We start from the raw sequence: 24,488 nt of genomic DNA, 5'->3' as shown, positions 1-24,488 counted from the left end.
CATTTTTTTTGTTGCCTCTTGACGTATCTGGGTAAGAGAGATTACTCACAAAAACAACAGGCGGAGGTTGATAAGTCGACTTTATTGCTGTCACAAAGCACCGGGAGACAGAAAGACTCTGGGGGCGGGTCAACATGTCTTTATTCATGGGACACATGTAGGAACCCTTGCACCCATTTGCAGGCAGTAGACCCCCCAGTTCACTCCCAGCTCGCCCAGTTTAAAGGATGATTCTGGGTTAAAGACCTTGTGTGGTCTGACCTCTGACTTCTTTCTATTGACGTGACTCAAATCAAACAGGAATCATCCCTTAACACCCCCCAAAAAATGTATACAGGCGTCCCACTATTGTAGCCTAGTGGAAGGTGCAGCTTTACAACATGAACGTCTATCCGGGGATTTAAAGTAGTGAATGACCTGAACAGAACCTACTCGTAGGTCTTCCCAGAAGGGTTCTAGCTTTGACTATGTCTACATCAACTCAAACATGGTTTCACACTCGTGCTATAAATTAGGCGTCAACACCGCCGTCTACTTCCTGGGTGGGGTTGGAGACTTAATGGATCTAGTTGGGGTGGGTGACTTGGCGCCGCGGGACGAAGCCGGGGTTGGAGACCTTTGGGATGGAGTTGGAGATTTGGGGACTGGGGTGGAAGAGGGGGTAGAAGCTGGAGTCGGACTCTTCATGGACGGCGCCGGGGTCTGGGACTTCGAAGGGGTCGGGGTTGGGGTCTTGGAAGGGGGAGCTGGGGACTTGGGGACTGGTGTCGCAGCAGGTGTGGCAGCCGGTGTGGCGGTTGGGGTCTTGGCTTGCCCCAGTTTGGGCTCTGGAATCTGCTCCCCATGCCGGTAGACGCTGACGGTGATCTCTACGAACTCCCCGCCATACTTGTTGCGGACGTTGATGCTGTACTTCCCGGAGTCGTCTGGGGTGACTTTGTTGATGACGAGGCTGGCGAACTTGCCCCCGTCGAACGTGACCTTGGTGTGCTCGTTGGAGGCGACTTCCTGCTCATTCTTAAACCAGGTGACCTCAGGGGTTGGCTCGCCCCAAACGGTGCAGGTCAGGCTCAGAGACTGTTGGGAGTCCAGAAACAATTCAGGTCAAAAGTGCCTGACGGACACATAAAGACCCGAAAATCAAGAAACACCCAGAAAAGGACGTGAATCTGATCTGAGAGCAGTTCCTACAAATAAAGAACCAATCGATTTATCGTCTTTTCGATTTATTGGACAAACTTGAGGTCCTGAAACTGAATCTCATACCAGGAGAGCCGTCTCTATGACAACTGAGCAAATTCTACCTGCTTTATGATGCAACTTGATTCACAGTGATAAAAATCCATCCATCCCTTTAGGAAATAAATGTACTTTTCCTGGTCACATGACCAATCATCAGCTTTTAAAGGAAAATGATTGGTTTAATATGAGCAGACCAAACACACCTGACTCACACCTTGTGTTACGCCCAGATTAAATATCAGAAGGCAGCTGGACTTTAGACTATGTGCTTCCTCACCTTCTCCTCCATGATGGTGACCACATCAGGCAGACCTCCCACTACTCTGCCGCGGTCTGAGGAGAGACGACAAACAGCATGAGGACAGGAAAATGTGTGTGTGTGTGTGTGTGTTTACGTGTGTGTGTGTGTGTGTGTGTGTGTGTGTGTGTTTGTGACATCTCCGGAAACAACACTGGGATATTTCCAACAGACGAGGAATGTGGAACTCCTCCTGACGCGACGCCGGTGTAAAAATGTTCAGAATGCTCCAGGGGCCCGAGCGCTGTCATGACGACGTGATGATGATGTATGCAGCGTGTCAGGCCGACAGATGAAGATGTACTCACTCTTCTCAGCGAATGCAGCCGCCCTAGGAACAAAGACGAACACGGGTGTGATTAGTAGAAGCCGGCGCAGCCCAGGGACACGAGTTCAGCCATTTTGTAAAGACTTACTTCAGTCTCAGGTACTCCTCGTAGGCGTCGGTGTACGCTGAGGACGGACAAAGAATCTCATGACCAGTGAAAACAAATTCTCAATCAAACAGAGATGGACTCGTCAGATCAAAGGTGGGTACCTTGTCCGGAGAGGTCAAAGGTCCTGGTGTGGGTCTTCACGCCGTCGGAGATCTCAATGGAGTAGTTGCCCTTCTCCTTGTCAGTCGGGTCGCAGATCTGCATCCAGGCCATCTCCGCCGTACCGCCGATCCTCATCTTCTCAGAAGAGGCGATCTTACTCTCCCTGCAGGGTCAGAGTCACCACAGGTTACCGAACGACACTGGACGAGGTCAGACTAGGTCAGTTGAGGTCAAACGAGGTGACATCAATATTATCATTATCACTAAGCAGTCATGTGATGTAACCCAGTGCTCCCCAACCTTTTGTAGACAGATTTAACGTCGATAAACGATGATATTTTCACGGACCGTCCTTTAAGGTGTGATTGGATGTTATATTAATAAATTATAAATTCAGATATATCCAACAATCAAAATCTGTTTCAGTTCAAAAATTAATTGACTGAAACAAAAATATCATCCGCTGGACCTTTCCACAAGCGGAAATGTTTTATCCGCATGCAAATATACCAATGCGATGATGTCATTATGAGTAAATATTTGGAGGCGGAGTCACACTGATTGGAAGCTTACTTGTGTTTCCAGACCGTCTTCATCTCCTCTGTGTAGTAGCTCATGTAGCACTGGAGCCGGATGCCCTCGGGGGTGCACTGCAGCACCAACTCGGAGGCTGACGCACCTGTGGGAAAGGAGGTGGGGTTAAAAGTTGCATTTAAGGGCTGCATGTTCACCCCAACACCTTAAGTTGCATGCAGCGGTGGGGAAGTGATGGATTCAAAGTCAGGAGAAACTTCACTGTCAATATCACAACATCCGCTCCAGAAAGGGGCATCGGCTGAATCCGATTGGCTGACCCAGGCTCCGCTCCTTCATTGTTAAGTATATGCAGCACTCAGGCCACGCCCCTTCTCACACCGAGTAGAAGCCAATCAAAAACATCCAAAGAGACGATGTTTGATATGATATCACAACTCACCTGCGATCTGGGCGATGGCGTTGATGATGTCATCAAATGCTGAAAACAAACACAAAGTAATTAAGGGGGGTCCATTATAATAAAAAGCCCTGCCCTCTCCCCCCTCAGGGCACACCTTGGCCTGAGATGTCGAACGTAGACGTGTCCTTTCCTCTGTTGTCGCTCAGGACGGCCTTGTAGACGCCCTGATCCTTTCTGGAGAACTGAGAACAAACAGATCATAGTGGGAATGAGGTTTACCGTCCGGTCATGTGACTTGATCCACAGGTGAGCGACGCCGGCATTACCAGAGGGATGGGAAGAGCGCAGGCGCCCGACATGACGTTGGGAGGAGTTTCAGGAACGATTTCGTCTTCCTCCTTGTACCAACGGAAAGCTGTGTCCTTCTGGACGTTGGCCACCTGACATGGACACATGATTAGTTTTCCTGACAGGAAGTTCACCCGGATCGACAGGAAGGAAGAAGAGTTCAAACTTACCTTGCAGGCCAGCATCACGGTACAGTCATCCGCGATGGTGAAGTACAGATACTCCGAGAAATGTGGGCCTGAAACAGTCAGAAATAACTGATGTGATTGGACAGGATACTTGCTTGTCGGACCGAGAGACCGCCCACCACCAGGTCCTCATTGGTGACCAGGTAGTAGTCTACGTCATCTTAATGGCATTAGCCTTAATTAATCGATAGAAATACAAGTACAATATAAACATACAATATCATATTATTAGCTCGTAGGGACTCGTAACGCGGAAGAGGCTTAAGATGAAATAGCGATGTTATTTCTGTACTATATTAAAAAATAAAATTGAATTGTTTATCATATTAAAATAGATTCATATTAACTATCATAATTAAATATAAACGCGGTGCATTGGCGTCGTGCCCGGAGTGTCCCCTGCCTCACGCCCTATGCCAGCTGAGATAGGCTCCAGCTCCCCGTGACCCGCTACGGCGGATACAGCAGCGGTACGTGAAAATGAATGAATTAATTAATTAAATATACATAAAGTTCAGTGCAAAACTGGAAATGGTTATCTTCACTTTAGTCTGGAGACTAATTAATTAAACTTAGGTCGTTTTTCAACTTACATCACGTCTCCTGGAACCAATTTATGGCGTAAACTAAGTTTACCTGTGTTTACCAAAAGATGCTAATCTGAGACACAAACAAAGAATTTATCGCCACAGATTTTACAATAACATTTTTATCCGCTTCTCTTCTGTGCTATGGAGATGACTCCACCTGGCTAACTCAACGAATATCTGTGGACATACTGTCAACAACTCCTTAAACTGAGCTTCATTCAAACCAGACATTAACGACTGCTTTCTTTGCCCTTGGCTTCATTTTACTTCCTGCTTGTTGACAGCTTTGTGAGCTCCTCTGCTAACAAACACACACTGACATAAGCTGGTTCGGCGGGGCGTGAGGTTTTATTGTTGTGTGTCATCACCTTGCTTCCTGATGTGCTCCTTCCTCTGGAACTCGGCCTCCTTCAGGGCAGCTTTGAAAACTGCAACAGAAGCATTTCTTGTTCAATCCCATCATTATCAGTGGCATAAAAGTATTTGATCATGGCTCACAGTGAGGCTGAAGGTTCGGCTTAGGCTAAGGGGGCCTTACCGTCTCCCACCAGCACCAGGGAGCTCTGGGTTTTGGCTTTGCCGTCGTGGATCTGGACCGTGTAGGTTCCTTCGTTGGCTCTGGTGAACAGGTCCACCGTCATCTGGATGACTCCTGTGGCCACATCGTGGCTGATCTTCTGACCCTGAGAGGAAGATTTATAACCGCGGTAAATGCAGAGGTCTAGAAATTAATGAATGAAGCTTCTGGAACAGATGTGGAGTAAAGGTGGTCGGACTATCCAAGGCGCTACCTCTCCGCTGGTGACCTCCTTGTCGTTGACGATGAACCTGTAGGACACGGAAGGGGAAAGCTTCACGGCCTGCAGCCAGAAGCGGACGTGACCCTTCTCCAGGATCTCATAGTTCAGGCCATGCTTCAGAGGAACAACTGCACAAGGTTGGAAACGTAGATTAGAAATGTGTGAAACAATGCTGCTGAAGGGGGAATCATACTCACCGGGGTGCCTGATGGCGTGGCTCAGCTCCAGCATGGTGTTCAAGGCTATGGAAGACAAGGAAACATAAGCAACAAACAGAAACCCATCTCTCAACAGTTTCCTGAATCTATTCATGGACCCACCATCTTCAGTCAGAGTGTGGCTAGCAGAGACTCCGTCGGTGTCGGTGACGACAACGGAGTATTTGCCCAAATCGTCTTTGTCTGGGTTGGTAAAGGTCAGTCTGGAGCTGAGGAGCAAACACAGCAGCTGCTAATACATTGAACAACTTTAATTTCTAAAGATTGAAAGGGTCATCCATGTAGCAAATGGAGGAAAAACTTCCTAGAGGATTTGACACCGATCCAAGCAAGTGCAATTCTTTACAGGAAAGTCTTTTCTTAACTCCGATTCAGAATTATCAATGGTAGCTGGCTTTGGAAAAGTGAAACTCCAGAGCTTTGAGAGAACATTCCCAATCCTGAGCAAACCAGACCAGAACAATGATACCAGGACTAAAGGGAATGTGTTCCCGTTTTTCTCTTACTCCTACATCAGAAACTCCTCTTAACCATTTAAAAAAACTATCCTTGATAAGATGGTCTTTATCCAGCTTACGTTCTGCCCTTTGATGTGACAGACACTCTGGGGCAGTCGCCAATTGGTTTGTAGTTCTTTGACCACACAAACTTGGACTCTTCACAGATCTCGCAAGCCTCGAGTGACAGGAAGATGTCTCCGGTTTCCTCGTCCACACCCGCCTCAATCTCCTTGGTGCCTGAGAACAATGCTGAAGTAAGGATTCACACAATAACACTGAAAAATACACACTGACATAAACCAACAGGCCTGTAATCGGATACGACCACTGTTATACGACACATCCGCCGATGTGACGGTGGGTATTTTTATGGCAGTATAGATGTCAACCATGACCAGCTACCTGGAAGAGCTCTGGCGCAGACTGGTTCGGACACCTGGGACGCTTTTCCGACACCTTTAGTGTTGACGGCTCGGACTCTGAACACATAGGTTTCGCCTTCCTCCAGACCACTGACCTGCACGGAGGCGGTTTTTACTTGTATCAAACGTGACTACAGAATCACTTGTGGACGGTCGGTCTCCTACCTGCAGGTAACGGTGGCTCACGGCTTCCTCGTTCAGAGTTGTGAACTCTGAGGAACCCTTTTTGGCCATGTCAACGAAATATCCAGTGACTGCAGATGCTCCGGTGTAGAACGGTGCCTTCCACAGGATGACCAGGGAGTGACTCCTAACTTCACTGAAGCTCAAGTCGTAGGCGGGACCTGATGGTACAAAGAAATGGACACCTACTTCAACAATCCAATAATGAGAGATATAACCTTGAACCTGGCGGACAGTGTTGCGTTATCCGAGCAGCAGATATGACCCTCCTACCTGGTTCCTCCATGTTCCAAGCTTCACATTTCATTGGAGCACTGGGAACTGAGGGCACTCCCACGCCGGCCATGTTGGCGGCCTGCACCTTGAATTCGTAGAAGTTTCCCTCTGTCAGGTTGTCGACCTGAGGTTGCAGAGAGAGCCAAAGGTGATAACCGCGTGATTTAACGGACAGTGAACGGTTTACGAAATGCCACTTACGGTGCAGACCCTCTCGGTGACGGCCTCCAGGTTGACCTCCTTCCACACCAGGCCATCGGCGTCCCGTCTGTCGATGTAGTAGGCGCTGACCTTGGAGCCGCCGCAGTGTTTGGGACTCTTCCAGGCCAGAGTGATGGAGGAACCATCGGAGCTCAGCATTGTAATGCCGAAGGGAGCGCTAGGAGTTGCTGCATCACACACGATGTTTTAGGGTTAATGCAGGGGACGGTTAACCAGGGTCCTTAGAGAGAGTACCAGCACAAAACTACACCTGTGCTCAATCCAGGTAACTGTGAGCATACATGTCAGCCGTGATTTAATGACTTTTAAGCAGTTTAAGGTGAAACTGGAAATAAACAGTGATCAAAACCCGTGAAGCAGAGTGAAAGTGGACAAACGGAGCGGTGGGTAAGTCAGGTGGGGACGTCATACGTACCATACTCCACCCCTTTACCTGGACGAAGCAATGAAATAAACATCACATATCAACCATGTGACACTTAAACATCATCTCTCCACCCTGAGGATGATGGGAAAACTAAAAGTTTGCCCGTTAGCTCACGCTCTCACCTCAGCCAGGGTGCGTGCTAATGCTATTAGCTTGGAGGTTTCATCGCTATGGTGCTGCACTTTAGGAAACACTTTCTACAGAACCTGAGAGCTTCCTTTTAAACTGCTTCGTTTATTTATCAGAAATGGGACGCGGCCCTCACCAAGCGCTGGCTCCACGGCGATGGGGGAGGACTCCTGAGACTCGTCACTGAGGCCGAAGATGTTGACGGCCTGGACGCGAAACACGTAGCTCTCTCCGGGGGTGAGGCCGTGCACCACAAACCTGAAACAAGGACAAGATAATTTTAGTTCTGTGAAGATATAATTTTATATAAAGATTTCAGATTAATTTTCAGAACTGATAAAATAACTAATATGTCAATCCCATCCATCCATCCATCCATTCTCTTCCGCTTATCCGGGGTCGGGTCGCGGGGGCAGCAGCTTAAGCAGGGAAGCCCAGACTTCCCTCTCCCTAGCCACTTCATCCAGCTCCTCCGGGAGAATCCCAAGGCGTTCCCAGGCCAGCCGGGAGACATAGTCTCTCCAGCGTGTCCTGGGTCTTCCCCGGGGCCTCCTCCCGGTAGGACGTGCCCGGAACACCTCACCAGGGAGGCGTCCAGGAGGCATCCTAACCAGATGCCCGAGCCACCTCATCTGGCTCCTCTCGATGCGGAGGAGCAGCGGCTCGACTCTGAGTCCCTCCCGGATGGCCGAACTCCTCACCCTATCTCTAAGGGAGAGTCCGGACACCCTACGGAGGAAACTCATTTCGGCCGCTTGTATCCGGGATCTCGTTCTTTCGGTCACGACCCATAGCTCGTGACCATAGGTGAGGGTAGGAACGTAGATCGACCGGTAAATCGAGAGCTTTGCCTTTCGGCTCAGCTCCTTCTTCACCACGACAGACCGATACAGAGTCCGCATCACTGCAGACGCTGCACCGATCCGCCTGTCGATCTCCCGTTCCATTGTACCCTCACTCGTGAACGAGACCCCAAGATACTTGAACTCCTCCACTTGGGGCAGGATCTCATCCCCAACCTGGAGAGGGCACTCCACCCTTTTCCGACTGAGGACCATGGTCTCAGATTTGGAGGTGCTGATTCTCATCCCAACCGCTTCACACTCGGCTGCGAACCGTTCCAGTGAGAGTTGGAGATCACGGCTTGATGAAGCCAACAGCACCACGTCGTCTGCAAAAAGCAGAGACGCGATACTGAGGCCACCAAACCGGACACCCTCAACGCCTTGGCTGCGCCTAGAAATTCTGTCCATAAAAGTTATGAACAGAATCGGTGACAAAGGGCAGCCTTGGCGGAGTCCAACCCTCACTGGAAACGAATCCGACTTACTGCCGGCAACGCGGACCAAACTCTGACATTGGTCGTACAGGGACCGAACAGCCCTTATCAAGGGGTCCGGTACCCCATACTCCCGAAGCACCCCCCACAGAACCCCCCGAGGAACACGGTCGAACGCCTTCTCCAAGTCCACAAAACACATGTAGACTGGTTGGGCGAACTCCCATGCCCCCTCAAGGACCCTGCGGAGGGTGTAGAGCTGGTCCACTGTTCCACGGCCAGGACGAAAACCACACTGCTCCTCCTGAATCCGAGATTCGACTTCCCGACGGACCCTCCTCTCCAGAACCCCTGAATAGACCTTACCAGGGAGGCTGAGGAGTGTGATGCCCCTGTAGTTGGAGCACACCCTCCTGTCCCCCTTCTTAAAAAGGGGGACCACCACCCCAGTCTGCCAATCCAGAGGCACTGTCCCCGAAGTCCACGCGATGTTGCAGAGGCGTGTCAACCAGGACAGCCCCACAACATCCAGAGCCTTTAGGAACTCCGGGCGGATCTCATCCACCCCCGGGGCCCTGCCGCCGAGGAGCTTTTTAACTACCTCGGCGACCTCAACCCCAGAGATAGGAGAGCCCGCCTCAGAGAACCCAGACTCTGCTTCCTCATGGGAAGGCGTGTCTGCGGGATTGAGGAGGTCTTCGAAGTATTCTCCCCACCGAGTCACAACGTCCCGAGTTGAGGTCAGCAGCTCCCCATCCCCACTATATACAGTGTGGATGCTGCACTGCTTCCCCCTCCCGAGACGCCTGATGGTGGACCAGAATCTCTTCGAAGCCGTCTTGAAGTCGTCCTCCAAGGCCTCACCGAACTCCTCCCACGCCCGGGTTTTTGCCTCAGCAACCACCAAAGCCGCATTCCGCTTGGCCTGCCGGTACCTATCAGCTGCTTCAGGAGTCCCACAGGCCAAAAAGGCCCGATAGGACTCCTTCTTCAGCTTGACGGCATCCCTTACCGCTGATGTCCACCAACGGGTTCTGGGGTTGCCGCCACGACAGGCACCGACCACCTTACGGCCGCAGCTGCGGTCGGCCGCCTCGACAATGGAGGCGCGGAACATGGTCCACTCAGACTCAATGTCCCCCGCCTCCCCCGGAACGTGAGTGAAGTTCTGCCGGAGGTGGGAGTTGAAACTCCTTCTGACAGGGGATTCCGCCAGGCGTTCCCAGCAGACCCTCACAATACGTTTGGGTCTGCCAGGTCGGACCGGCATCTTCCCCCACCATCGGAGCCAACACACCACCAGGTGGTGATCGGTTGACAGCTCCGCCCCTCTCTTCACCCGAGTGTCCAAGACATGCGGCCGCAAGTCCGATGACACGACCACAAAGTCGATCATCGAACTGCGGCCTAGGGTGTCCTGGTGCCAAGTGCACATATGGACACCCTTATGTCTGAACATGGTGTTCGTTATGGACAGTCCGTGACAAGCACAGAAGTCCAACAACTGAACACCGCTCGGGTTCTGATCGGGGGGGCCGTTCCTCCCAATCACACCCTTCCAGGTCTCACTGTCATTGCCCACGTGAGCATTGAAGTCCCCCAGCAGAACGATGGAGTCCCCAGTGGGAGCGCTCTCCAGCACCCCCTCCAAGGACTCCAAAAAGGGTGGATACTCTGAACTGCTGTTTGGTGCATACGCACAAACAACAGTCAGGACCCGGCCCCCCACCCGAAGGCGGAGGGAGGCTACCCTCTCGTCCACCGGGGTGAACCCCAACGTACAGGCACCAAGCCGGGGGGCTATAAGTATACCCAAACCTGCTCGGCGTCTCTCACCATGGGCAACTCCAGAGTGGAAGAGAGTCCAACCCCTCTGGAGAGGACTGGTACCAGAGCCCAAACTGTGTGTGGAGGTGAGCCCGACTATATCTAGTCGGAACTTCTCAACCTCACACACCAGCTCAGGCTCCTTCCCTGCCAGAGAGGTGACATTCCACGTCCCAAGAGCCAGCTTCTGTAGCCGGGGATCGGATCGCCAAGGTCCCTGCCTTCGGCCACCGCCCAGCTCACACTGAGCATGAAATTGATACTTTTGAGCATGAAAAGGGGAAATGCCTCATTTTTAAAAATTTATTTGTGTTTTTATACAAAACTAAAAATTAAATTCGTCATGTTTTTTTTAATTTCTTTAAAAAAAAACATGCACACACACTCCACTAAATGACCCACAACGCAAACTGCAATTAGTTGTGGATACCTACCGGTTGTGTCTGAAGGGTTTGTGGTTGCAGGGGAACCACTCCTTGGCTCCGACGACACGCCCATCAATGTAGTAGCCAATGAGGTTCTTGGGAACTTTGGGCGCCTCCCACTGGACGAACACGGACGACTTGGTATTTCTGGTAGCGACAACCTGACCGGGGGCCGAGGGCACACCTGTTCAGGGAAAAACAATTCTTATACGTCAGCGCTAAACTTTGGCATTAGCATTGGGATGCCACTTTACATTATACACCTGTTACATGTCCAAATGAGGATGTGGCCTTTTAAAAACTTTACTGCTATAAATAAAAACATCTCTGTTTCGTGTCATAATCGTTAACAGTTTGCCTCCTCCTTGTAAAGTCGTCTAGCGATGTTTTAGCCTCTTGTTCCTTGCTAGCACAGGGTCTCTGTGATTGGCTACCTTCACCTCGATGTGCACACGCCTTAGAGTGCAACCCTTTCCCTCATCTGCCTCCCTGCTGGTGCTAGCGCAGCATGAAGCCATCACAGGTGTGTTTTCAGTGAAAGGTGAGCGCTGATTGTGGGGCGGGGCTCTCAGTAGGTGTGACATTAAATTAATACTACAGGTATCTACAGGTGAGGTCACACAGTGAACAGAGAAGCATGTTTTTATTAGCATGTACGTACCGATCGGCACCTCTGCCCCTACAACATGTTAAAAACAAAGAGGTCAGGTGAGGCGGCCATGTTTGTAGTCCATGTTGTGTGGTGAATTTGCGTGTACTGCTCTTCATCACAGATCTCAGGCCTTACCGTCCTCATCGACCTTCTGGACTGGCCCGGACGGTGCCGACGCCTCGCTGGAACCGTACATGTTGACTGAATACACCCTGAACTGGTACTTATGCCCGTCTTGCAAATCAAAAACCGGGTAACGCGGGGAGTGCAGTTTGACGGCGGTGTTGATCCGTTGCCACGCCCCAGTGCCGGCTATGCACTGCGGAGAGTCGGGGAGGGAAGGGGTGGGGCAAGAGAAGGAACAGCCGCCAGAAAGACACCCTCGTCAGGGAGGTTGTATGACGTCATCGGAGTTTGTGTGTTGATTAGTCAGTTAATGGTTTGAATTAACATCCTATTAGCCGATCAGATTCCAGACTGACGTCCTGATCATAATAATAAACCAGAATTTACATGAAATTGTGATTTAAGTTCATACAAACAGGTAAAAAGTAGGCGTGGCCGTTAGATGTGTGTTAAATGAAACAACACAACATTTTAAATCGTATGTCTGCAGATCTCTGGAACTGGGCACACAGGTAGTCCTCAACCTATGAACACAACTGGTTCCTAGAAGTTGTTTGTAAGTTGAATTGTTTGTAAGTTTTTATTCATTAAATGTTATTTTTATTCATTGAGATCACTTAAATGTTGTTACTACCAAATACTACAGTTCTATTCCCTAAGACTGACCAGAGACAATTACAGGACATGAAAACAACACAGAATAAATAAATTATTGTAGTACTGTAATGTAACTTTAACATTTCCCCTCTGCTGAATTAATTTTTTCCTGGGGTGAGGAAGCTAAGCTAAGCTAAGCCAAGCTTTAATTAAGATCTTGGTTAACTCCACCAATACATTCAGAGTTCAGCGTTAGCGTCAGTTAATGCTTCCAGCAGAAACCTGACCCGGCCAACATTGGTTCCTTCATCATTTAGTTCCTACAGGAGGACAACATTGGTTCCTACATCATCTAGTTCCTACAGGAGGACAACATTGGTTCCTACATCATCTAGTTCCTACAGGAGGACAACATTGGTTCCTACATCATTTAGTTCCTACAGGAGGACAACATTGGTTCCTACATCATCTAGTTCCTACAGGAGGACAACATTGGTTCCTACATCATCTAGTTCCTACAGGAGGACAACATCGGTTCCTACATCATCTAGTTCCTACAGGAGGACGACCCCATCTATAATGAGCAAATGTGAACAGCAGGTGGTAACAGAACTATATTCCTGCTCTAACTTTCAACCTGCCCTGAATTATCTTCAGTCTCGATGTTGGTGAACGTCTCCATGAACAGAAATGCATTCTGGGTTTGTTTCCCCTGCAGAAGTTCACAGAGTTATGGAAAAACGAAGGAGGAAACGTTCCAGATGATGCCAACAGGAAAGACCAAAAGACCACAGGAAGTCTGACATCAAAGCAGGCTGTTCACTGATTGTGAGATCTCTTGTGGCAGAAAGGGGAACTACAGTTGTTGGACATGGCTACATGCGGTTGTTCATATCTACGAATGTTCGTATCTTGAGGACCACCTGTATTCTGACGACACACGCGGCGAGTTTTTAGTGTCTCACGCCGATGGAGATGGATGGCACACGCTGACGCAACACACCTTCTCGATGACGTACCACAGCGGCGCGCGCCCGCGGGGGCTGGGGGGCTTCCAGCTCAGCACCACGTAGGATTTGAACACCTCGGATGCGTGCAGGTCGGTGGGCTCCCCGGGGATGGTGACATAGCCTGAGTTGTGGATGGGAGTGACCTGTGTTCAGGCTCAAGAACAAAAAGCGGCGCCCGTTGCAGAAGTCCCTGATCATGTGACCGACCACGTTTTGACTGATGGGAAAAATTCTATGGAAAAGAATCGCCTTCCTGAGATTTATCAGGTCAACCAGACTAAAACACGTCAATGTGGGACTTCTGCAAAAGTCTTGAGCACCAAACGGCGGCGAAGCGATTTTAGTTTGGTGTTAAAGGTTTGTTTTAAAGAAGTGAAAATCAACACAAAACTGTTGCTTGAATTAAATAAATCGATTAGAGGAGCCGGAGTTACATCGAAGATCAACCGGTAACTGGGGGAGGTGAAGGGTGGCTGCAGGCGTTAAGGGTTTTTATAATTGTTAAAGTTTAGTTTGATTGTCTTGTTTAGATTTGTCTTGTTTTCTGAAAATGTTCTAATTTTAATATTTGAGTTAATTCATGTGTTTCATCTTCACATCCAGGAGGATTAAAGAACAGATTTATGTCCAAAGTAAACAAGCGTACAGATGAAGTGTGAGAAATTTAAAAATGTTTGTTCTTGTTTGTGATGAAAAAAACTAGAGTCAAAATTTATTTAAAAAAAAGAGACTAAATTTTAATTTAAAAAATGTTTTGTTTCTAGTCAAATTTAGTGATTGTACCTCCGTGGTAGAGTGCATGTATGCTGCCCAAGGCCCCAAGCCCGGATAAATGCAAAGGGTTGGGGCGGGAAGGGCATCCAGCATAAAAATCTTTCCCAAACAAATGTGAGTATTCATCTAAAAAAGGGGAAAAAGGATGACACTCCATGGTGACCTCTAACGGCACAAGAAGGCAGTTTTCTAGACATTTTGAAAGTGGCCTCTCAGGCTTATGTAGATTGAACAAAGACGACTTAAGGTATGAATATGAAGGTGTAATGATGATGATAATGAAGGATTCATATTTAAGGCATTAAATGCTGATGAGGAGGGGTGTTGTTAGGGTCGGTGAAGGATTAGGATCAAACCACTGAACCCGGATCAGTTTCTCTTCTAGCGTACCTTCCAGGTCGTCGTCTTTGATCACTATGTCATACTTCCCTTCGATTTTAATCACTGTCGCGGGGAAACAACAACAGACCCATCAGAACTCATCCAGACCTCTACTTCCGGTTCGGATTGGGTATTTACCTTCCTCTTTACCTTGCAGCCTCTCGTTCTCAGCGGCGTCCAGAGCCGTCACCTTGTCCGACTTGCGGGATGGCCTGCTGATGCCAGCGCTGTTCACCGCCCGGACCCGGAAGTGGTAGGAGTGACCCACGCTCAGGCCGTGCACCGGGTATTTGCACACCTTCACCGGGGCGTCATTGCACTGGACCCAGGTGTCGCCGCCGGCTTCACACCTTCAAACAGGAAGTTCTTGTGGTCATTTCCCTGCCATGTTGGTTTTGCTATGAAAACAAAGCCTTTCCAGCGCCGACTCACCGGTCCACGAAGTAACCGGTGATCGCCGCCTCGTTGACAGTGTTGGGTGGTTTCCAGGCAACCAGGACGTAGTCGGCGTTGACGTCGTAGGCCTTCACGCTCATGGGGGCGCCAGGGGCCCCGGGCGCAGATGGAGCGGCGTCTGGAGGAGGAAGACATGAGGTAGGGAGGAAGGGAGGAAGATGGAGGAGAGGAGGTTGGATGATCATTCCAACCCAACAAGAATCGTTGACAGTCCGTCCACTAGTCCAACCAGTGAGGGTGGACAAGTGGACAGAAGACAGGTAGGAGAGGACAGACAGGAAGAGACAGACAGAAAGACATAGACAGGAAGAGACAGACAGAAGACAGGCAGTAGGAGACAGACTGGAAGGAAACAGACAGGAGGAGACTGTGTGTAGAATTTAGTGGTGAATTCATTTTTTGAGTTTATGCTGACTCAACACCTCCCAGCATGGCTGTGTGACGGTCGCCAGTCTGTTGGGTGTCTCATCTGTTCACCTGAGCAGGTAGGATAGCTCCGCCCCCTAGTATTAAACTGAAAGCCACAGCAGAGACCTATGAAACCAATCAATTCGACGCCCTCAGACTGACGCACCTGAGACGAACAGGTAGGCGCTGTGCTCAGCGGTCCCGTCCTTGGTGAAGATGCGGAGGGTGTAGAGACCTTCATCGTCTTTGGCCAGGTGGGGCAGCGTGAGACGGGCGACCCCTCCGCCCACGAACATCTCCACCAGCTGGCTGGGCTTCAGCAGTTTGTCTGTTTGCAGAGAAGAAGAAGAAGAAGTAGGAAACCACAGGCGCGGCATCAGGTTGGTGGTCTGGTCAGGTCACATGACCATGTCTTACCGTCTCGGTACCATTGGGCGATGGGTGGCACGTTGGGGAGGTCTGGGACAACCACCATGGTGCACATCAGGCTGATGGCGCCGCCCTCCTGGCCGAAGCTGATGGAGAAACGGTCCAAGAGGCTGATCTCCAGCTTACTGGGATGGATCTCCGTCAGATGGGGAACTGGACCAGAGGAGACACGCACTGGTTAATCATGACCTTTAACCCCTAACAGGGTGAAACCAGGTCCATCTGTCCTCACCTAACCCCAGGTGGCAGAGCTCCCCGCCTCCTGCTGGTCCTGAGGAGAAACGACACTCAGAGGCGGAACCACAAGACGGAACAACGTGGTAAAGATGGACAATGCTTACTCTTGACGGTAACGGTCGCCATGCTGGTAGCCGTCCCATGTGGGTTGGTGGCCACAGCGCTGTATTCGGCAGTGTCGCTCACAACGCACCTGCAGGCCAGACGGGCGTGTCAAACAGGAAGTCAGGTGATAATATGTTTAATAGGTCGCGTTGAATGTGTTAAAACGTGGATACATTTTTACAGCTGAAATGAAGTTGTGGTTTTGTCTCAACCCAAAAGGAAACATCTGATTAGTTTTCGATTCTCTGATCCTGTTAGGATACATATTAAACTTTTTACTGAGCTGCGTTTTTCAATAGTTCCAGTGTCTTCTCTCAGATGACAGTTTCAAGTTTCATGGAACTATTTCAAAAAACACTCGTCTTCAATCATGCAAGGTTTGGTTCTCTGAAGAACCTTCTGATTCTTCTCTGACAGTCATTGAAGGACTCCTCTGACCATGTAATGTGACGACAATGTGACTGGAGATATTCAAAGGGGGAGGAATAGGAAGGGTGGCGGTGGGGGGAATTCACAGCTCGGATGACGCAAAGGTCAGCACTTCGACATGAACAGCTGAGGAGTCTCGAGGAAGACGAGCGCGCCAACAGGCCGGGCCTTCAATCTAACGCCGCGTCCAACCTCTGTCCTCTAATGCCAGACGCCAGGAGTAAAGATAGAGTGATACGGCTTTAAATATTAAAGTGAAGAGATTTATTTTAGCTTAGCAGCTTTACACCTCACCTCACAACCTGGTCCTGAAAACTAAACTTTAATCTCTCCATTTCGTACCTGCTGATGATCAGGCTGTGGACTCCATACTTGTTTTCTATCTTGTACTTTCCCGGGGCGCTCAGCGGGTCCACTGGCACGCCTCCTTTATACCTGTGGACAGTCAGATATGTTCAGACAGGGGATATAAAAACATTTGAGGTCCTATAGTTTAATCCTGGTCAAATCTAAAAGCGCTCGGACCATTTGACGACGGGCCTCGGGTTTCCCTGCACGGTGCAGAACAGCTTGATGGGAGTTTTCTCCCACACCGTGTGAGGCCGCAGGGCCAACACAAAATCCGGCATCTTGGGAATTTCATCCAACCAATCTGTCCTCTTGGTCATCCTTTCCTTCACCTGGAGGAAATGACATCATCATAACCATCTTAGCCAGCTACCGTCATCATCCACATTTCCCCACTGGCACCATTTTAAATCTGCAGATTAGCGGTGAAGTCATTGTTGGGACTCAAAGTCAACATCAGAGCCCGATGTGTCCCTTCAGCATCATCCATCTGTCCTCTAACAGCAAGAGGAGACGGGACATAAAACCATTAGCACCATTCCTGTAGAATTATCTTATAAATAAAGATGGCTGAGTCAGGCTGAGGCTGTGGGAGCGGAACAGCTACTGTTAGCAACGTGTTCATGGTTAGCATTGATCGCTTTCACAATAGATTTCTTCATTACATCCAGAAACATGTTTCAATTATCAGATATCACACCCCAGAAAGAGTTTACCTTTGACCTCAAGAAGGGAAGTGTTTTTAAAGCAGCATCTAGAAGAGTTTCGATAAAGACAAATAGGTGAGTGTCGTCTGCATATGTAGAGATTTCTAGCCCTGACGTCAACCTGCTGACAAACTGTTTACAGTCTGATGAAGCGAAGTTGATGAAATCAGTCAGCTTTCTGGTGATAGAGCTGATGATTAGCTTCTCACCTCCCTCTGGATAGCCAGGCTGTCCACTTGAGCTTTGGTGACCATCCTCATCCTGTGGATCTCCTCCTGGATCACACTCAGTCCTTTACTCACATTCGTAGCCACTCGCTGGTACTCCTCCGTCCCCTCAGTAGTCCTACCGACCCAAGAAAACGCAGGATTCAGGTTTTGGTGGCTTCCAGAGTCATTTCAGGTTAGCTTGCATTGTTTAAAAATTTTATTTTATTTTATTTTATTATTTTATTTTTTATTTGTTTATTTATATTATTATTTATTTTTATGTTTATTTTTATTACTATTTATTCATTTATATTTTTTAAATTATTCTTTCAATTTATTATTAATATGCTATAATACTTGGGATGTAGATCGTAGTTAGGAATTAATTTCAATAACTTTTAGGATATACGCAATTTAAGGATTTTAAAGTCAAAACGTCAAAGTCGAAGTCAAAAGGCACTGATAAACAATGAGCCTCCTATTATAGAATCTATGGATATAAATTAGAATTGATTTAAACTATGTAGGGGAAAAATGACTCAGCTTAATGTGAGACAATGCATGACTCCGCAGGAAATGATTACTGACTATAAATGATAGACCGGATGTGACAACAACCATGGTAATTTTGTATGATTTTTTTCATATTTCAGCTGATTATATTTTCAAAGTGAAAAACACTTCTGAATAATTACCAACTAAACAATTAACGTTAAATTTAAGACAAGCTGCTTCCATCATCACCAACAAAATAATCATGATCTCACGGATCCCAGGATTAATGAACCAATGACCATCACTCAAAAGTCAGTAACGCTAAAGAAATGTGCTGTCTTAGCTGAGGTCAGTCAGGTCGGTGTTACCTTACACCTAAAATAGCATCGGACAGCAGCCAATCAGAGCTCACCTCTGCCGGAACTCTGGTATGGTGTACGCTGGTTCCGCCATCGCCTCCGTGGCCTGGGCCTGCACCTGGCTCACTGACTTACAGCTCGATTTCCTGCCGGGACAAGATCCATCATCACAAAGCAGGAAATGAAACAATCACCCACCAAGATCTAAAAGTTGGAGATAACTTTTTTAGAATTCTCCTGTAATCCTCCAATAGATAAATAGTTCCTGGTTAAAGTTTGACACACTGTCGCTTTAAGGTTAAACCTCTTGAGACACCGATGGACCACCAGGTGCTTCAGGTGGAGGGGCTCCAACATGGCAGCTTCCTGCTGGATGACCCGGGGTCGAGGGTCAGATAAACTCTGACCCAGAGGCAGTATTACCTTGTATTGCCATGACAACTGATAAAGCTAGCAACTATTTTACGGAGCATGCTAAGACAACCAACAGAAAACAATTGCAAAGCAGCAATAACATTAGCATCAACATTAGCCCCAGTACTCCTGGACACCGCATTCATTTTAAAACTATTTATTTCTTTAATCATTTGGATGAGTGTTTTAGCTTTCTTTAACGCCTGCCTCCCTCTGCCTCAGCTTTGGGCGGGCTCATATCTTCTACGTGACGTCTTGATTCTCTAACTGGAACTGGAGGACGAGACGCAGCACCGCTGAATAAATATGAAAACTGGATCGGCCTGTTGGTCTGGGCTCTCAAACCGTGCAACCAGCACTCATTGGATAGCGCAAAAACTCATCTACAAACGTTTGTTTGAGTTGCACACGACCTCCGATCTGGAACAAAGGCGACCCCTGCTGGCCGGAAGAGATTATTTCTGCTTAATTTATTAATTACTTCAGGAAATTGGCATCAATGAAAAGGATATCCACCTTTGTTGGATCGTCGGCTACCTCCATCGCCGTTTTGACCGTTAAATCACCTGTTTGGTTAAATTCCACAGGAGCGATGCTGAAAACTCGTCATGATAGGTAATTCAAATCTGGTCAGAAAGTCTTTATTATTTTTCATTAAATAGTCAAAAAGTAAAAATATAAAGCTCAGAATAGCAGCAGGTGTTAGTCACAGCATGCACAACCACCAGTGTTAGCTGCTAGCCTATTCCTGAGGCCGCTAAAGTAAGCTATGAGAGTGAAATAGAACAGTATCTGAAGCCAACAATCCGATTAAATGAAATCCGATTAAATGAAAAAATATGAATCCGCTGCACGGACTGTGTCGTAGTCATGATCGGCCTTCATTGCGTTTGAAACAGGTAGCAGCAAGCTAGCGGTGGAGGCGGGAGCCCAACGAACACAGCAGGAACATGGCGGCCAGGTGGTGACTCCACCTGGCCAAGCGGGGGGCTGGGGGGAGCGGGTTCCACGTCCGTACCTTTCCGTTCGATGCTTGACGACGGATCGAGTGTGCTGACAAGCATAATCGGTTTTGACTTGGGTCCCCCGCTTCCTCCTATACCAGGGTGTGACTTTGTAAGGCATGACCGGTACGCTTCAAGGAGACCTGGTCCAGAGCGCCGGTGGTGGAGGGGGGGCCAGGGGAGACCAGACATATGTTAACAATGTGAATAGGAGTGTGTCCTGTCGTCACACACACTCATTCATGTAAACAGGACGAACTGATCCAGAACCCAGGTTTGGTTCCACTCCAGACGTTGAAGTTGGGTTTTTAGGAGGCCTTCAGCGCCTCAGATGTTTCACCTTACAACCTCTACCTCTATGAATAGCGACTGGAGAACCGAAGGATATGGAGTTGCAGATTCGGGATTTCATTGAACACATCGGGATAATACCATAGACTGATTCCAGCTCTACAAAATCATTTTGATTGCTTCTGATTTACACGGGTTACAAGCAGAAGGTCAGGACCTCCAGATGCTCCGGCGTGTGAAACAAGCAGCGCTTGGGAAGATTACAACTGACTGCCGCTACTTATCCGTGGATTATTCCACTTATCCCACTACTGACAGCACCTGTCTTCTCTTCCCGCTCTAATAACCCTCCCCAGAATTCATTTCTCTGCTCAAACCAAACTGTTAGTAAGCAAATATGAAGAAAAGTGACTTACCCCAAGAGAATAAAACAGCGCAAAGCGGCGACAGACCAGCCTGATGCCACTTGGGAAGCACTTGCTGATGGTAACAAAAATATTACCCTCTCACTGGAGGAATGCTCTTCCCCCTTCCACCCCTTGTATGGAGGCACTTCAGACTATATATAGCATTTACCCCCCAAATTTTCTTCTCATTCTTCACTTTGGACATGAAGAGTGAGCATCTATGTGTGCAAATTTATTGACTTACTTCATTTTGTTTAAATTCGTTGCATCAGTTTAAGGATTATGATGAAAATAAATTCAACACACTGTCCTGACACAGCAGTAACCCATATTAAATTCAACTTGTACACAATTATTTGTGGGATTATTTCTTTCCTAAGACTTTGAAATGCTTCACTTTAACGTTTCACAAATATTCCGGAGCCAAAGAGACGTTTTCGGATCGTTTCCCAGCTCCGGCAGCCTAGTGAGACCTTTTTAGGATTCTGGAGGCGTCCTGTCCTCCTTGGCTGAACACTTGTGGCGACAGTAAAGCTATTTTTAACATCTAGTCCTCTAATCCAGCAATACCCACGACTCTTACTGTACAAAGACCCTGGCACTTATTTTTAATCACACTAATTGAATAAAACCTCCCAAGAGGGGGTTTAATAATCATCAGATGCTAAAAGATACCAGTGATTATAGTCCGGATGACTTCCATGTGTCTTCAGGGGTCGTAGGAAAGGTCAACCCTGGTTCTGCTGTTTGTAAAACAACAACTTCCTCTATTAAACGAACATAATTCTTTTTTAAAAATTTAAAATGTGGATTGGTTCTCCTTTCAAACCACAAAATCTGGAATTTAAAAGGTATTCAAGAAATACTTAGGGAAGGCCCAAAATGACCTTCAACGTCTCACAGATCCAGTCCAAGACCAGTAGGGTTAACATCACCGGATCGTTTGTGACGTCACAAAAAGTCTTGAAAATGTGTGCCAACATATTAAGTTCTGATAATGACACGCGCAACATGCAACATATGATCTATATCAACATCTGTTAAATAATGGAACCTATTTAAACCTTTTAATGTTATTTAAATAAAAGAGTAAATTGTCATATGCACGTAAAAAAAACAGTTGAGAAAAATATTCACACCCATGGGTATACCTATATTATATAAGAACTGAAATCATTTGTTTTGCATGGTTTCCTTGATAATAGCCTAAACTGCTTTAGTTCTCACATCAATAGCTGTGGCATTGTGCTGCTTACAACAGTCTTTAGGTAATCCAAGTTTTATTTTCTCTGTTTTAGTCACATAATACATTATTCTCTTTTAATAGAGGCAATAGTATGATAAACAACACAATTCAATGACAGGCCCTTTCAGGGGTCATCCTGAGGTGACGCCAGCGCTGGGAACGGGCTTTCATCTCCATGGTCATGGAGATGTCTGTCTCCATGGTCATGGAGATGTCTGTCTCCATCCAGCCTCTCGTCCAGCAGTGAGCCCAGGTGGGGGCCCGGTTCAGTGTCAAGAGGTCAGCAGCCTCGGTTACCACGGGTAACCCCTGTCTCCCAGCAAAAAAACCCATCAAAGTCTCAAAGACATCAAAAAAATCCATCAAAGACTCAAAGACATCAAAGTCACAAGTGATGTAGTGGACATGCTAGAGGATGGAGACAAGTCAATTAATGCAAAGCTTTACGTGACTGACCACGTTACAGTCTGTTGCTCAGGTAAGACTCATCACACCATAACTAGGTTTTGAATTATTATTTAACATTCTATTTAAATTTTTTATTTTTTATTATTGTATTCATATTTATATTATTTTTTAAAACTGTTACTTATGTTTATTGTTTATGTTTACACTGTTCACGTTTACATTGCATGTTTGACATTTTAGACCTATCCTGCTTTATGTGCTGTCAATTGCCCCTTGGGGGACTAATAAAGTCAATCTACATGTAGCTGCACACACAGAAACCCTGGGTTTCTGGAGTAAACCCTGCTCCCGACCAGGTTAGCTCCAGAGAGTTTGTTATTATCGTAACAATCCCAGAGGTTCAGTTTCATCGCTTTGTGAAACCGGAAATCCTGGTTTTCCCTCACTTCAGGATAAACAAAGCCAGGGTTTAACTAAACCTGCGTTGTGAAACAGTCCCTAGGTTTGTTTGTCCTCTGCCCATGAACCTGTGATGAGGATTTTCAATGTGAAACACCGCCACATGCTGGCCGAACATGCACACTGCAGCATTTTCAGAATTTAATTTATTGTAATTATCTAAACGCAGAGGAGAAAGTTTGTCGTGAAAACAGGAGCCGAAGCTTCGGAAGCAGAAAAGTCTTCTGGTCGGTTGAGGAACTGATGAGGAACCTCCTCCATCAGCGGAAACAAACCACCTAGAATTATCTGTAAGTGTTTACAGTGATTCTAAATGGAAAAGACGCCCCCTGGTGTTTGTTGGACAACACGACAAGACACTAATAACTTAAAAACGAGGAGGTCATTTAGCAGAAACACCACTGATTCCTGAATCAGTGGTCCGTATTCTATCCCGTCTCTGTCTCTGGGGCCCCTCTCCTGGATTCCACCTCCGGCCTGTGGCCCCTGAACGTGTTTGTAGTGCGAATAAAGGAGGTTATTGGAGCATGACGGGATCTCTTCACCTCGTCTGTGGGGCGTCGGAGCGTCTGCCTGCTGAAAACTCTCTGAGTTCCAAATCATGAATATGAAGCAGATTTTTTTTTTAAATCACAACTTGCTGACACTTGTTTCATCCCAAGAACATTCCAGAGACACTGGAATATAAAGTTGGAAATCAGGAATCCTGGGCGGGGTTTTCCAGGCTTTGTCCTGGAATCATCTCCTGATGTAACTTTTTCTTTCCTTCATCATGAACTGGCCAATGAAAGCAAAGCTCCGGGGTTCCTGGTTCCTGAAGGTCACCCTGGAGCCGCCATGACACCCGGAACGCCCTCCTCTTCCTCTCTCTACAGCAACTCTTATGGGCACTGGAGGGGAGGGAACATGGGGGGGGGACGACAGGGAAGCCATTCATTTCATTCAACTACTCGTGTCTGCAGCTGGTAAAGGACTGGATGGGGGGCGTGGGGGGACAGAGAAGGGGATTATGGGAAGGACAGGGAATGAAGGATGAAAGGAGGGAAGTCTTAAATCACAGCTGTGTGTTCAGGCGGGGGACAGGAGGAGGTCATTGAGTCAGCAGACGGGGGAGGACGTGTCGTAACAGGGAGGGTGGGGGAGGCTGTGGGTGGGGGGGGGGTTCATCTCTGACTGGAAAGCTAAGCTGTTATTTGCTGCATCAGCAACCATGTTGTGTCCTTCAGGGTTAAAAAAAGAGGGAATATTATCAACACTTTTCCCAGATTATTCCCAGGAAGTGTTCCTCGCAGCACCCAAGCATTCTGAGCCAAGCTAAAGCTAAAGCTAAAGCGTTTGCACTTCCTGTTAGCGCTAGCGTTAGCGTCCAGGTTGGATTCAGACAAGCTTTCTTTTCCTTTAATTATTCACCAACAAAGAGCAGCGTTTGTGCCGCTGCTCGGATGCAAATCCTTTAATGTTTACCTCAAGGTACGTTCCTGAGGAGTTGTTCCCATGGCAACATGCCGCCCAGCGGCGGGAAACAAAAAAAAGTCACCGAGAAAAATGTCACAAGGTCAACAGGTTGTGTGATGTCACAGGGAGGCTCCGGCTGGAGCTAGCATGTGTGGTTAGCATGTAGCTGATGCTGAGTGATGCAGCACGAAGGGGCGGGGGGAGAATGGGGGTGGGGGGGTGATGACATCAT

The 24,488-nt window shown here is 47.8% G+C and overlaps 1 protein-coding gene and 1 long non-coding RNA gene across 10 annotated transcripts; one reads left to right on the top strand and one right to left on the bottom strand.

The window, feature by feature from the left end:
• Positions 1–63: 63 nt before the first annotated feature.
• On the bottom strand, positions 64–21,031 carry myom2a (myomesin 2a). Of its 9 annotated transcripts, none has more exons than XM_068321778.1 (39): positions 20,698–21,031; positions 20,005–20,133; positions 18,626–18,718; positions 17,719–17,854; positions 16,980–17,134; positions 16,797–16,889; positions 16,025–16,113; positions 15,916–15,954; positions 15,672–15,836; positions 15,421–15,582; positions 14,823–14,964; positions 14,529–14,740; positions 14,400–14,453; positions 13,229–13,356; positions 11,638–11,821; positions 11,512–11,529; positions 10,860–11,034; positions 7,456–7,577; positions 7,179–7,196; positions 6,743–6,930; positions 6,539–6,665; positions 6,248–6,426; positions 6,063–6,177; positions 5,738–5,897; positions 5,263–5,369; positions 5,140–5,184; positions 4,934–5,070; positions 4,681–4,825; positions 4,511–4,570; positions 3,535–3,602; positions 3,343–3,456; positions 3,171–3,258; positions 3,056–3,094; positions 2,653–2,758; positions 2,079–2,242; positions 1,957–1,993; positions 1,849–1,871; positions 1,520–1,575; positions 64–1,077 (listed from the first exon to the last, which is right to left on the bottom strand). In XM_068321778.1, exons 2-39 carry the CDS (start codon positions 20,109–20,111, stop codon positions 532–534), a joined length of 4,596 nt encoding a protein of 1,531 aa, XP_068177879.1. In that variant the 5' UTR covers positions 20,112–20,133; positions 20,698–21,031; the 3' UTR covers positions 64–531. The 9 variants fall into 9 exon arrangements, with proteins under 9 accessions (XP_068177879.1, XP_068177880.1, XP_068177883.1 ...); XM_068321779.1 differs by having other exon boundaries at positions 14,541–14,740; XM_068321782.1 differs by lacking the exon at positions 11,512–11,529.
• On the top strand, positions 11,043–13,220 carry LOC137600304 (uncharacterized). The gene is made up of 4 exons (XR_011036925.1): positions 11,043–11,373; positions 11,624–11,722; positions 12,119–12,184; positions 12,543–13,220. It is a non-coding gene; the product is annotated as an uncharacterized lncRNA (long non-coding RNA).
• Positions 21,032–24,488: the final 3,457 nt, after the last annotated feature.

The sequence above is a fragment of the Antennarius striatus genome, chromosome 8 (genome assembly GCF_040054535.1).
Source record: "Antennarius striatus isolate MH-2024 chromosome 8, ASM4005453v1, whole genome shotgun sequence".
Classification (NCBI taxonomy): Eukaryota; Metazoa; Chordata; class Actinopteri; order Lophiiformes; family Antennariidae; genus Antennarius; species Antennarius striatus.
This window is presented reverse-complemented; position numbering and strand designations above follow the sequence as displayed.

What these genes read in the sequence shown, in the direction of transcription:
- myom2a (XM_068321778.1), bottom strand. Translation starts at nt 20,111, where the DNA reads ATGCCTTACAAAGTCACACCCTGGTATAGGAGGAAGCGGGGGACCCAA. An exon ending in CAAAGACGACGACCTGGAAG is followed by an intron (nt 13,357 to 14,399) that starts GTACGCTAGAAG and finishes TCCACAACTCAG; the next exon opens with GCTATGTCACCATCCCCGGG. An exon ending in CCTGGTGCTGGTGGGAGACG is followed by an intron (nt 4,571 to 4,680) that starts GTAAGGCCCCCT and finishes CTTCTGTTGCAG; the next exon opens with TTTTCAAAGCTGCCCTGAAG.